Genomic DNA, 13090 nt, shown 5'->3' on the forward strand with positions numbered 1-13090 from the left:
AAGGGGCTTCTTCCGTTTGTTTATATTGAGAGCAGTATTTTAGGTATCACAGAAATTACTATTTAGTGGCTGCCCAGGTTGTTAGTGAGGTAGGTCTTCAACTAATTACTTAATAGGCCTTACATTCCCCCAGGTTCAGCACTCTTCTCCCCTAGGTTCAGGCCCAACCATCTTCCCATCAGTCATCCCATGCTTTTTATCAAATCTGTACCTAGAGACGGACCTTGGCTGTCAGCATGCCCATCCCCAAGAACAGCTGCGCCTCTGCTGGCAGCTTCCCCAAATTGCAGGCATAGTACTTTGTGAAGTACTATGAGTACCATGAACCACTGCGAAGAGTCACTCATAGTGCTTCACAAAGCACACTCCTTCCCTGCCGTTTCAGCAGAGAAAGCCAGGACTCAAACATTGCATTAAAATGCCCTCCAGGTTCCTGGCCTGGAATTCAAAATGGAATTATGTGCAGAAGTGATAAGAGATGTAGGGAAGCATTGCATTTCATTGAGAGACTAGAAATCCAAAGACCGTGTTGTTAAAAAATAACTTGAGGAATGTATTATTTGAAGACTTCCAAATTTTAGTTCTGTTCCCCTTGTTGGGATATCTGTGATATCTAGGAAAACTATTTAGTGTCCTTCTACTTCTGGTTCCTCCCTCAAAAACTGCCTACATATATATATAAAAACAGCAAAGTATTTTTTGCTCCCAAGGACCAATTTTTATCCCTTTGTGGGCAATATCACTCCCATTGAGAGTGCATGGTGTAGAGCCTTCCAATGTGAATACTTGAAGAACATACTGGAATGGATGTTATATTACCCAAATATCAGTCTATAAAGTATATAAGTATTTAGTCTGCCTGTTAGACATCAGTCACAGTACTGTATAATCATACTTCATTCACCTTCCTTTTCATCAGTGTTTGCCGTGTTTTGTTTGGCTTTGTCTGTGCCTCATTCTTCTCCCTGAAGTGAGTTTGTTAATCTCATCTTCTCAGTTATTTTTCAGTGTTTCCATTTGGTTTTTCATGCTGTCACGGTCCCCTGGCCTCTGTGCGCCTCATTCCTTTTGGGGGCTCGTTTAGGTGCGAACCTCATCTCTTAAGGCTGGGCCTTAAGAGTGACCTAGAGGGGCACAGACTGTTTTTACTTTCCTTCTTATTGTGTTTATGCAATTCATTTCCACTGCAAATCCTCCTTCTGGTTTATGATCTTCTTCCTAGATATGGGGACATGAGAAAGGAAATCGGCTTTAGAATCCGGGACATGTGGTATAACCTGGGTGAGTGTCTAGCCTTGAACAGGCGTGATCACAACTTCTGAGTGACAAGCATCCCATGATGAATTCTTTTTTTATTTTAATCCACATAACCCTGAGATGTATTTGTCTGTGTGTCTGGAAGTGAAAGTTGATTTGTGGGTTTCATTGACAATGAACTTTTACTCTGGCATCCGCATGTTATCAGAATATAATATTGAGTCACTCACTTCTGAATTGAGTTGATTTACCCACATAAACCTTTTCTTTTCTTATGGGCCTTGTGGAGGAAGATTGTAACACTTTACTTTCAGTGAAATAATTTTTTAATATCTTCATTCACTTTCCTTTCAGGTCCCCATAAAATCAAATTCATCCCATCCATGGTGGGTCCCATTCTGGAGGTCACTCTGACCCCCGAAGTAGAGCTCCGGAAAGCCACAATCCCCATTTTCTTTGATATGATGCAGTGTGAGTTCAATTTCAGTGGAAATGGCAATTTCCATATGGTAAGAAGTGGTAGACCGTGTAGTATTAGTAAATGGACATATAGTCAACTCATAAGTCATTTCTTTCTATGTAGAGAAGCAGTAACCTAAACAATGCAAGTCCACGTTGATCTGAAAGTTCACTTTACATTTCATTTTATAAGGCAATTAGAGATGGAGTCAGACATTGCAGCCCAGAGCCTGGAAGAGATACTGTTGCTACATGTCTTTCCTAAGGCAACACCCTGTCTATAGATAATTAAAGAAAGTTAACTTCATGCATTGTAATCCTGGCTGTTTCAGTATAACCCAGAGAATAATGTAGCGAATTGAATTTTAAAACCTATCTATTATAGTACAGCTGAAAGCAATGTAATGGATTAAGTTCTAATCCATTACTCTATAGCTTTGAGAACGTCATTTTCCTGATATGTCTTCTCTATGCCTCTGTTTTCTTATCTACAAAGTATATTAATACTGAAAGGATGATTTTGCAGCTATGAACCTCTGCAAAAGCAATCTCACTGCAGAGACTTGGGTATGAAACTAAAGTAAAAATAGAAAAGCAAAAATTATTATTCTGTTTTTATATGCATAGTTGTAACAGAAAGCAATGTTTTGGATAATTTTTTTTAATCAAATGTAATGCAAAGGACAAAGTGACATGAGACTGTGTTAGAACATTTTAGTAGGGCCTTGGTGCACAGTTTATGAGTGTCCCTCTGTGATCCTCCCTGTCTGTGCTGAAAACAGTTCACAACTCAATGAATGGGTTGGCCAAGTCTAGAAAGGTTGGCCGTGTCTTCTTCTAAGGATGCAACATTTTCCTGTGAAATTCTATGTCTACTTTCAGTTTGAGAACGAGCTGATCACAAAGCTGGACCAGGAGGTAGAAGGGGGCAGAGGAGACGAACAATACAAGGTTCTTCTGGAAAAACTGTGAGTATTTCAGGAACAAAACCTTAAGTCAGTGGTGTCATTTAGTAATAGAGAAAAACGGGGGTCCTGTTGTACCGATAGAGCAATTGAGTACTCTTAGAGTCACCAGGGCTACCCCCACTGTGGTCTTCAGTATGGTTATGGGGTATATACCGTCCACAGCTGACATTGTTTATCTGGTGGGAGTCAAATGCCGGTATTTTCCTGGCCAACCTGGCCCTAGAGAACTCAGCAGATGGAGGCAAGGAGAAGGTGCACAGAGCGGTGGCATTTTGCCCAGTGTTTGAATTTTTGAACTTCAACAAAAGTGTTAGCACTTCTAATTACAACTGCAAAGCAACAATTTAAACAATTTAAAGGAAAAAATATTTCAAGGTCTGCTGTGTATGTAAAAAATACCTTATGCCCCATAAAGGACATAAAACCAAAGCACTTCTATCTCCAGCCAGGTTGGTCTTTTTCCTGCCCTGTCATCCACCCCATTCAACACATCTGTACCTCTGTCTGGGCTCCCATGATCACCACTGTCCCCTCTTCCCCACCGCCACACTCACCTGTAACCCTCTTGCCCTCGTCCTCCTCCTTGGCACATGTGGAGTAATGGAGAATGGAAAAGTGATTATTAAAAAAAACACATAGGTGTTGGCCTCAGTGAGAGATTGAGCGTCAAACCCTGTTTTCACCACCTATTAAGAGTTTGGCTTTAGTCCAGTGATTCTGCTTATCCAACACCTCATTTTTTTTTCCCTCTCCAAGAATAGCATCTATTTTTTGATATCATTATGAGGATTACAGGAGATGATATGCTAACATAGCATCTGTTGCAGAGGCTGCTCTAGTGTTCGTGGTGGTTGTTACTACAATTTGTTTTTGGTGTTTGTTTGTTTTTAAGAGATAGGGTCTCTCTCTGTTGCCCAGGCTGGAGTACAGTGGTACAATTGATAGCTCACTAAAGCCTGGAACCCCTGGGCTCAAGCAGTCCTCCCACCTCAGACTCCCCAGTACTAAGATTACAGGCATATGTCACCATGCCCAGCTGTTTCTTATTTTTATTTGTGTAGAAATAGGGTCTTGTCGTGTTGCCAAGGCTGGTCTGAAAATTTTGCTTTAAGTGATCCTCCCACTTCAGCCTCCCCAGTAGCTAGGACTGTAGGCGTGCACCGCCATGCCCAGCTGACTTTCATTTTTATTTTTGTAGAGATGGGGTCTTGCTTTGTTGCCCAGGCTGGTCTAGAACTCTTGGCCTCAAGCATTCCTCCAGCCTTGGCTTCCTAATGGGCTGGGATTACAGGCGTGAGTCACCACGTCTGGCTGATTATTATTATTATTATTATTATTATTATTATTATTTTTTTATTATTATTATTTACAGGCCTGCCCTTCATTCACGTTGTAACTACTCTAGACCATTGCTTTCTCATGTTCCCTGCACTTTTCTAGTATTGACCAACTGCGTCTCCAACTGAGTGCTTGCCTGGGTCACTTCGTTGTTCACCTGTTTTGTGGGAGTTTTGTGGATGAGTCTGTGTTTGAGGACAGCGCTCCCAACTGTTTTCTTTTTTGCAGATTTCCTAAGGAACCAGCACTCTGAATACTTAGAAATGGAATTGAGTTGATGAGTAGTCTGTATTTTAAAGGACTAGAAGTTTTTCTTATTTTTGTTTTTAATGGCGATAGGACCTTTTGTTGGTGTTTTTATCCTGTTTCCATTAAGTCTCTCCATTTGAACTTCAAACCTCCCAGTTTATATCTTTTGCAATTCTGATCTTTTGTGGAATTAAATGAAGTTGTGCACATATACACAAAATATTTACACATGATATGCTACTTTTTTTTAATCCTACAGCTGATTTTTTTTACATAAGGATCTTACTTTGTTTTCTTCATTCTTCCTAGTTCACTAACTCAGAAAAAATATGGATACCTAGGTCTCCAGTGCCCAAGAATAACCCTAAATCTGGACTAATGTTTTGGACCCATTTCTTTCTCTTTCCCTCTCCCTCTTTTCCCAGCTTTTCTTTTAATTGTCTAATCTAGTGAGCCCCAGAACTTGGCTGTCTATGTGTCCAAAGGGACAGGATTTAGACTGAAAGTTTAGCCTCAGTTTGCTTCTTTACAACTGCATTTTTATCTGAAGCTAGCACTTTTATCTAAAGAGCCGCATTGCAGGAGGTGTACTAGGTTCCCAGGTTCCTCTAGGCTGGGCATCCATACGAGGCATTCCAGAATGTTCAGAGGGTGCCCTGAGTGCCAGGCCTTAGGGAGAATAGAGACATAGGAAAAATGGTCTCATACAACTAGATTAGAGTCCTCACACAGCACAAACCTTTTGAGCAAGGGTTTGTTGACTGAATAAAACACAAAAACAGACATTGCAAGAAGGACGTTGTGGGCTGGGATTCTAAGTGATGGTAGGACTTGAGCTGAGTCCTAAAGAAAACTGGAACTCGAGTCCACAGAGAAGCACAGCATAAATGAAGGTCACAGGATAGGAAGGTGTTGCATGAGGTGTGTGTGTCGGCTTAACTCTGTCACTTAATATCTAACACTGACATTCTGTGTCATCAAATCCTACCCCAACCACTGCTGAGACCCAGGTCAGTGCTGGTCAGTGCTGCTGGAATGACAGCATGGAACCTGGGCTTTTGTCTCTCCCTCTGCCCCTCCAGGCTCCTAGAACATTGCCGGAAACATAAATACCTCTCCGGCTCTGGGGAGGTCTTTGCCCTCCTGGTCAGCAGCCTCTTAGAGAACCTGCTGGACTATAGAACCATCATCATGCACGATGAGAGCAAGGAGAACCGTATGAGCTGCACTGTGAATGTGCTGGTATGTGACATGCCCCTGGGGTGATGGGAGGGGACTGCCAGGCTGCCCCTGCACCCTACAGCTTAGCTCTAGGTAGATCCCACAAACACAGAGGCACCCTGGGCACCTTTATGGAGCTGGTGTCTTCCTGAGTCTAATTGGAATGGCTGGCTCAGCTCACAGGTATCAGCAGCCACAGACCCTGAGGATAAATTTGGTGTGTTTTTTATTGTTTTAATTTAATAAAATAATTTTTATTATTTCAGTAGGTTTGGAGGTACAGGTGGTTTCTGGTTACATGGATAAGTTTCTGTTTGTTTGTTTTTGTTTTTTTTTTCTTTTTTTGAGATGGAGTCTCGCTGTGTTGCCAGGCTGGAGTGCAGTGGTGTGATCTTGGCTCACTGGCAACCTCCGCCTCCCGGGTTCAAGAGATTCTCCTGACTCAGCCACCCGAGTCAGGAATTACACGCTGGAATTACAGGCACGTGCCAGCATGCCCAGCTAATTTTTGCATTTTTAGTAGAGACGGACTTTCAGCATGTTGGCCAGGATGGTCTCAATCTCCTGACCTCGTGATCCACCCACCTCAGCCTCCCAAAGGATCGGGATTACAGGCATGAGCCACCGCACCCGGTCGGATAAGTTCTTCAGTGATGATTTCTGAGATTTTAGAGCACCTGTCACCCGAGCACCGTACCCAAAATGTAGTCTTTTATCTCTCACCCACCTGTAACCTTCCCCGCTGAGTTCCCAAAGTCCTTTATATCATTCTTGTGCCTTTGCGTCCTGAGGATAAATATCACCTTTTCTTATGGGGATATCTGTTAAAGGGAAACAGTGAACTCTTTGGAAAAGTGAAACTGTTGAAAAGCTACAATAGTGGTTTGGCTATTTTTGTGGTGAGCTTGTCAATAGCTCTTGATTTATATTGGGATTCTGTGATCCTTTTTTTTTTTTCCTGGCAGAATTTTTATAAAGAAAAGAAGAGAGAGGACATATACATAAGGTAAGCTGAAGGAAATTTCTTGCTTCTGCTATTTATTTCATGGCTTTGTGGTTGATTTCTTCAGTAAACAAATACTATGCCCAACACTGTGTTCGCTGCTTTGAGAGACCCCTGAAAGTACATGATATGCGTCATTCACCCTGAACTGACAAACTCTTTAGACGGATACATGAATAAGTATGACAGGAAGGAGTGCCTACGTGAGGTCATGTCAGGGATCAGGGGAGGGATAGACAACTTCTGTCCTGGGTGGGCAGGAGAGGCTGTACAGGGAGAGGCAGGAAAACCCATGCAAGAGTCTTAGCTTGAAGTCTGCGAATCTGTGAACATGAAACAAACTTGTACATAACCAACATGCATGTTCTTGGGGAGAGATTCTATAGTTTTCATTAGCTTCCCAGAGGGGTCCAAGACCTAAAATTTAAAAACATTAAACAGCACTGCCTTGAAGACAGAAGAGAAACTAGTCTAGATGGAGTCGGAGAAACACGGAGGCAGAAGGTGCACAGTGTATTAAAGAAATGAGGAGGAACCGACTCCTTGGCTCAAGAGGAAGGAATTGCTTCTGTACAGTAGTGGGGAAGGGGGAGTCAGGCAGGGAAGCAGGGTGGGGTCTGGTTATGGAATGAGCTGAACACTAGATCAACTCGAGCCTGGGCAGCATGGAAAAACCCTGTCTCTACAAAACATAACGAAAAGTAGCTGGGCCTGGTGGCACATGCCAGCTACTCAGGGGGCTGAGGTGGGTGGATCACTTGAGCCCTGGAGCTCAAGGCTGCAGTGAGCCATGATCGGACCACTACACACTCCAGCCTGGCCAGGACAGCAAGACCCTGTCTCAAAACAAAACTAAAAAAACTTAGGAAACTCTCGAGTGACAAAATGCTTCCTTTCTCCCCTTCTTGCCAGATATCTGTACAAGCTTCGAGATTTGCACCGAGACTGTGAGAACTACACAGAAGCTGCTTACACCCTTCTCTTGCACGCTGAGCTTCTGCAGGTGAATGGCTCAGAGAGCTTGTTGCAACAGGCTGCAGTATACTGTCCTTTCAGACTAAATTCTATACATTCCATGATTTTGATGGGAAAGAACCTTATTCCAGGGATATCCTTTTATATAAGTTTTTAAAAATTCTTTCTAAATAGGCACAACTAATTTGTACATCAAGTATGGGAAAATGTCAGTTATCTTTTATTTAAAAGTCTTTAGAAAGCAGAGCATGACTTATGAACCTTTGGTAATTGACACTGTAATTAAAGCAATAAAACACACATTGATGAATACATAAAAAAATTTGTAAAACTGCAGAAAACCACAGAAAGATGAATTATAAGTGAATATAGTACCACAGAAGTACTCTGCTATTTTTATTCTCTCCCTAAATAAATGTATGTTATGGCTTAGATATAAATACATCTATATGCTGTGAGTCCCAAGTAATTATTTGTGGCCCTGAGCAGCTCCTCTAACTTTGGATTTACATATAAACTTTGATTGGCTAATACGCAGCTCAAACTGAACAAGGCAGTAACAGGAAGCTTTATTTCTCATTCTTTGCTCCTCCCCAACCCATCCTACCTCATTTTATTACTGTGTTACTAATAATATTTCCATCCATGTAGTTACTCAGGCAACCTCATAGTCATCTTCGATTTCTTTCTTTTACTCACCACCTCCCATGTTCTCCACAAGCAAGATATGTGGCCCCTCTGTTCAGAAAATGCCCCTAACCTATCCACTTTTCTTTTTCCTTTTTTTTTTTTTTTTTTAAGAGATGAGATCTTGCTATGTTGCCCAGGCTGGTCTTGAACTCCTGGGCTCAAGCAATCCTCCCACTTCAGCCTCCCAGAGTACTAGGATTACAAGTGTGAGCCACCATGCTGGCCAATCCGCTTTTCTTTATATCCCTGGCCAGCACCTTGGTCCATCCCATCAGCATGTCACATCTTGAGCACTACAGCAGCCTCCTATTGGGTGTCTCTGTCTCCAGTCTTGTTCCCAGTTATTAATATTCTTTCAATTTTATTTTTTATACTAAAGTAATATAAGTGCATTGTCCTAAGATATGAATTAAAAACAGGATTCCTATGCTTCATCACTTCCCAAAGGAAATTCACAATTCATATTTAAGTTTAGGGCATTAAAAAGTTTATTATATAATGGGCCAGGCATGTTGGCTCACGCCTGTAATCCCAGGTCTTTGGGAAGCTGAGGCCAGCAGATCACTTGAGGTCAGGAGTTCGAGACCAGCCTGGCTAACATGGTGAAACCCCTTCTCTACTAAAAATACAAAAACTTAGCAGGGTGTAGTGGCGCATGCCTGTAGTCCCAGCTACTTAGGAGGCTGGGGCGGGAGAATTGCTTGAACCGCAAGGCGGAGGTTTCCAGTATGCTGAGATGGCACCACTGTATTCCAGCCTGGGTGATAGAGCAAGACTCTGTCTCAAAAAAAAAAAAAAAACTTACTGTATATAGCTGAGTGAGAAAGTGAGGCTTGTTGACTGTAGATTTTGCCATTGGATGATCACAAAGAAATCCTGAGTGTCTGTAACTGTAGGTCTCTTTTTTTGAGCAACTCAGTAAGTTAAACTCTCCTATCCTGGTATAAGGTATGAGGTATGAATGCAGCCTTTTTCCCCCCGGATTGCCATTCAATAGAGATGCTGTTAAGTATAGTTCACAGTTTGCTTATTGATATAAGATCCCATCTTTATTACTAAATTCTTATTTTGGGGGCAGGGAATCCCTTTCTAGATTGTATATGCTTTTACGTGGGTCTCTGTCTGTTCATGTACCAGTACCATACTGTATTAATTATTAATTCTTCATAGTATGTTTTATGACCTGGTAGTTACTCTTGATTGCTCTTCTTTTTCAGAGTTTTCCTACCTATTCCTTTTTGTTTATTTTTCCATATGGACTTTGGAAAGATGAAATTTAAAAATTAATTTAGTGAGAATTTACATGTTAATGAAATAGAATTTTCTTATCCAAAAGCATGGTATGACTTTCCATTTGTTTGAGTCTGTGTTTGTGCCCTTCAATGGTGTGTGAAAGTTTTCTGCATATAAGTCTTGCATATTTCTTGTAATGTTCACTCTTAGAAATGTTCTTTTTGGACTTATTTTTGTTTGGTTCCATTCTTCTATTATCTTCTGTATATTTAGTCTCCATGTATCTGAAATCTGTTTTATTCCAAGTATATTAATTGGTTTTCCTGCTGCGTAACTTATTTCTCTTACTGCGTGTCGCAGTTTCTTAGTCAACTGCCTTGCCTTGTGAGGAATACAGCCGTAATGTTTGGAAATTGTGATAGTTTTACCTCTTCCTATTCATTTTTAGACTCCTAATTCGTTCCTTTTATCTGACTGAGTTAATGATGCCCCAGTACTGTGACAGTCATGTCGGTTAGCCGACCTTGCTTTGTCGCTGGCATTTTAGGGGAATACTGTGGGTGCTCATCCATTTGGCATGATACTTGTTTTGGAGCTGGCATGTGTACATGTGTGTATATGTAACTTTTGTGTTTAATACATAACCTAAAATGCAAAATCAATGAGTCAAATATATATATACACTATTTTCTTGATATTAGAGGGCTGAATATTTGTTGTATTAACCATGTGTTGCTTTTCTTCCTTTTCAGTGGTCTGACAAGCCCTGTGTGCCTCATTTACTTCAGAGGGACAGTTACTATGTTTATACCCAGCAAGAGCTTAAAGAGAAGCTGTATCAAGAAATCATATCATATTTTGACAAAGGCAAAGTGAGTATTGGATTGTTTTTGTACCAGGGGAAAGAGGAAAATTACCGCAGTATCGCAATATGATTCTGATGCTCACCACCTGGAGTTAGCACCGACTACCCAGGTTCAGGGCACCGTCTCCAACGAGATTGCCCCCACTTCAGATGCCATCTGCAAGTTTGGGGTTCCCCAGTCCATTCATAGTTCTGGGCAACTGGCTATATATCTGGGGGGCTTCCACTGCCCCCTCAGGTTTCATAGTCTGCTAGAACAACCAACAGAACACAGTGAAGTGCTGTATTTAACAATTCCAGTTGCATCAGGAAGGATGTAAACTGAGGCCAGCCAAATGAGAAGACCCATAGGGAACAGTCTGGGAGAGTCCCAAGCACGAGGTTTCTGTGTCTTCCCCCTGTGAACTTGGGACACCTTCCCAGCAAATCAATGTGTTCCTCAATCAGGAAGCTCACCCAACGTGCAGAGTTTTTGTTGGGGTTTCTTTTTTTTTTTTGGTAGATATGGGGTCTCACCAGTTGCCCAGCCTGGTTTAGAACTTAGAACTCCTGGGCTCCAGTGTTGCTCCTGCCTTGGCCTCCGAAGGTGCTGAGATTATAGGCGTGAGCCACTGTGGGGTTTCATTATACAGGCAGGATTGAATGAATCATTAACTACATGATGAACTTGACCTTTAGCCTCCTTTTTTTGCCTGGAGGTCAGGCTGATATCAGGTGGCTCACAGTCCTCACCTTCTAGTCACATGGTTAGTACTTCTGGCATGGCAGACCCCATCCTGAGACCGCCATGAGTCACCTCATTAGCATAGATTTGGGTGTGATCCTGGGGTGGGGGCACCAGGAACAGCAAAGACACTTTTATTACTTGAGAAATTCTAAGAGTTTAGGAGCTCCCTCGCTGGAACTCAGGACCAAGACCAGATACATGATTTAATATACAACAGTAACTTACAGCTACTCTTTATTCTTCCCTTGTGTATGCTTGAATTGTGAGATTTCAGAGGGGGACAAATTTTGCAAACAGTGATTTTAAAAGATTTAATTTTGAAGTGTTTCACAATGGCTTGTGGGCTCTGCGCACATTCCTTCAGCAGCCAGAAACGATGGAACATAGCACCTTGTGAACAGGAATGAAGCAGGAGGCGACCGGATGCTGCGAGTTGAGTAGTATCCGTCTAAGAGACAGCTCATGAGATACCAAAGGGATTAGAAGGCTAAATCTGGGCTGCTAGCCTCAGACACTGAGGACATGCGTTAGCCTGTAACTTACATCTTTATACATGCTCGGAAGCATTTCCTAAAACTCATCCACTAAGTAGGGAAATCAGTGCCCTGCATGGAAACACAGTTTGCCAAATTCCACACAACAGTACTGTTAGCCTTTTTCCATCTCCACAAACAGCATAACTACACCTACACACTCCCGTACACACACCCATACACACATACACACACAGACCCCTACACACACACACACACATACACAAACACATTTCACAACCAAAGTACCATAGAAGCTTCCTTTCCCTCTCCAACAAGACCTGCATGCTCTCCAAACCTAGGCTGGCACCGCCTCCTCTCGACTTTCAAGTGCTGTGGGTGCTTTGCCTGTTAAACGCATTATTGCTTTTTTGGGGGACACATGGTACTTATTCTTAATGTCCTTGCAAACAGAACTACAGTAGATGCCCCTGGCAAAGCTGCCAATACACACTATCTATGATGTCAGGAAATGAAGGTTTCATTGATCCAAAGGGTAGAGCGAGTGAGGAATATCTACCGAGACTCAATCCCCCGGACCACCTGCTCATTTCCAGTGACTCGCCAGTGGCTTCTGCCACCGGATCAATGACTGCCTTGTTCTCCACTTTTAACCCTACTTTCCTTTTTCTGAAGATGTGGGAGAAGGCCATCAAACTGAGCAAAGAGTTGGCTGAGACTTACGAAAGCAAAGTATTTGACTACGAGGGCCTTGGCAACCTCCTGGTGAGTCTGGGTCAAAATATGTTAGGCCTCTGACAGGGATGCTAAAATTAGTGCTCATGAAAATGTTTCTGTAAGTTGAAAGTCAGGATGAATGGTGTTTTTTTACAATGGAAAAGTCAACTTTGCTTGAAATGAGAATAGAAAAAGATTCCAAGTCCAAAGGTTCTCATCAATATTTCTACAAAGTATCCTTCAGAGAAGGTTCAGGACATCTCTGGAAGTGGAGTGGGGTTGCCTCGACAGTGTGGTGGAATATCGAGTTTCAGATAATAGTGACTCGGCTTCCACATCCCTCCAGATCTTTGTCTGCAGCTCTCTCATTCTTCCTGAAGCCATTTTTCTTTATGTGGACCCCCCATATTCCCAGACATCAGTAAAGCAAAACAAAAATGAATGCCCAGTGTTAGGCAGCCACCATTCCAAATGCCCAGTGGAGGCGCCACCATTCCGATGCCCAGTGGAGGCGCCACCATTCCGATGCCCAGTGGAGGCGGCACCATTCCAAATGCCCAGTGGAGGCGGCACCATTCCGAATGCCCAGTGTTAGGCAGCCACCATTCCAATGCCCAGTGGACAGCCACCATTCGGAATGCCCAGTGGAAGGCTGCCACCATTCTAAATGCCCAGTGTTAGGCAACCACCATTCCGAATGCCCAGTTTAGGCAGCACCATTCCGAATGCCCAGTGGAAGGCAGCCACCATTCCAAATGCCCAGTGGTAGACAGCCAGTCTTCTGAATGCCCAACAGAAGGCAGCCACCATTCTGAACGCCTGATGGTAGGCAGCCACCATTCTGAATACCCAATGCTAGGCAACCACAATATTAAATTTAATACTTTTTAGTAA

General features: G+C 42.6%; 1 protein-coding gene across 2 annotated transcripts in view; it reads left to right on the forward strand.

The window, feature by feature from the left end:
- Positions 1-13090, forward strand: part of DOCK5 (dedicator of cytokinesis 5) — a 240537-nt gene that overhangs the window by 192847 nt on the left and 34600 nt on the right. For both annotated transcript variants that reach the window (XM_023216751.3, XM_023216752.3), the window contains exons 32-39: positions 1223-1281; positions 1612-1766; positions 2599-2684; positions 5354-5513; positions 6458-6498; positions 7408-7498; positions 10146-10265; positions 12155-12244. In XM_023216751.3, coding sequence (XP_023072519.1) covers positions 1223-1281; positions 1612-1766; positions 2599-2684; positions 5354-5513; positions 6458-6498; positions 7408-7498; positions 10146-10265; positions 12155-12244 — 802 coding nt within the window. The remainder of the gene's footprint in view (positions 1-1222; positions 1282-1611; positions 1767-2598; positions 2685-5353; positions 5514-6457; positions 6499-7407; positions 7499-10145; positions 10266-12154; positions 12245-13090) is intronic.

This window comes from Piliocolobus tephrosceles, chromosome 7 (genome assembly GCF_002776525.5).
Source record: "Piliocolobus tephrosceles isolate RC106 chromosome 7, ASM277652v3, whole genome shotgun sequence".
NCBI lineage: Eukaryota > Metazoa > Chordata > Mammalia > Primates > Cercopithecidae > Piliocolobus > Piliocolobus tephrosceles.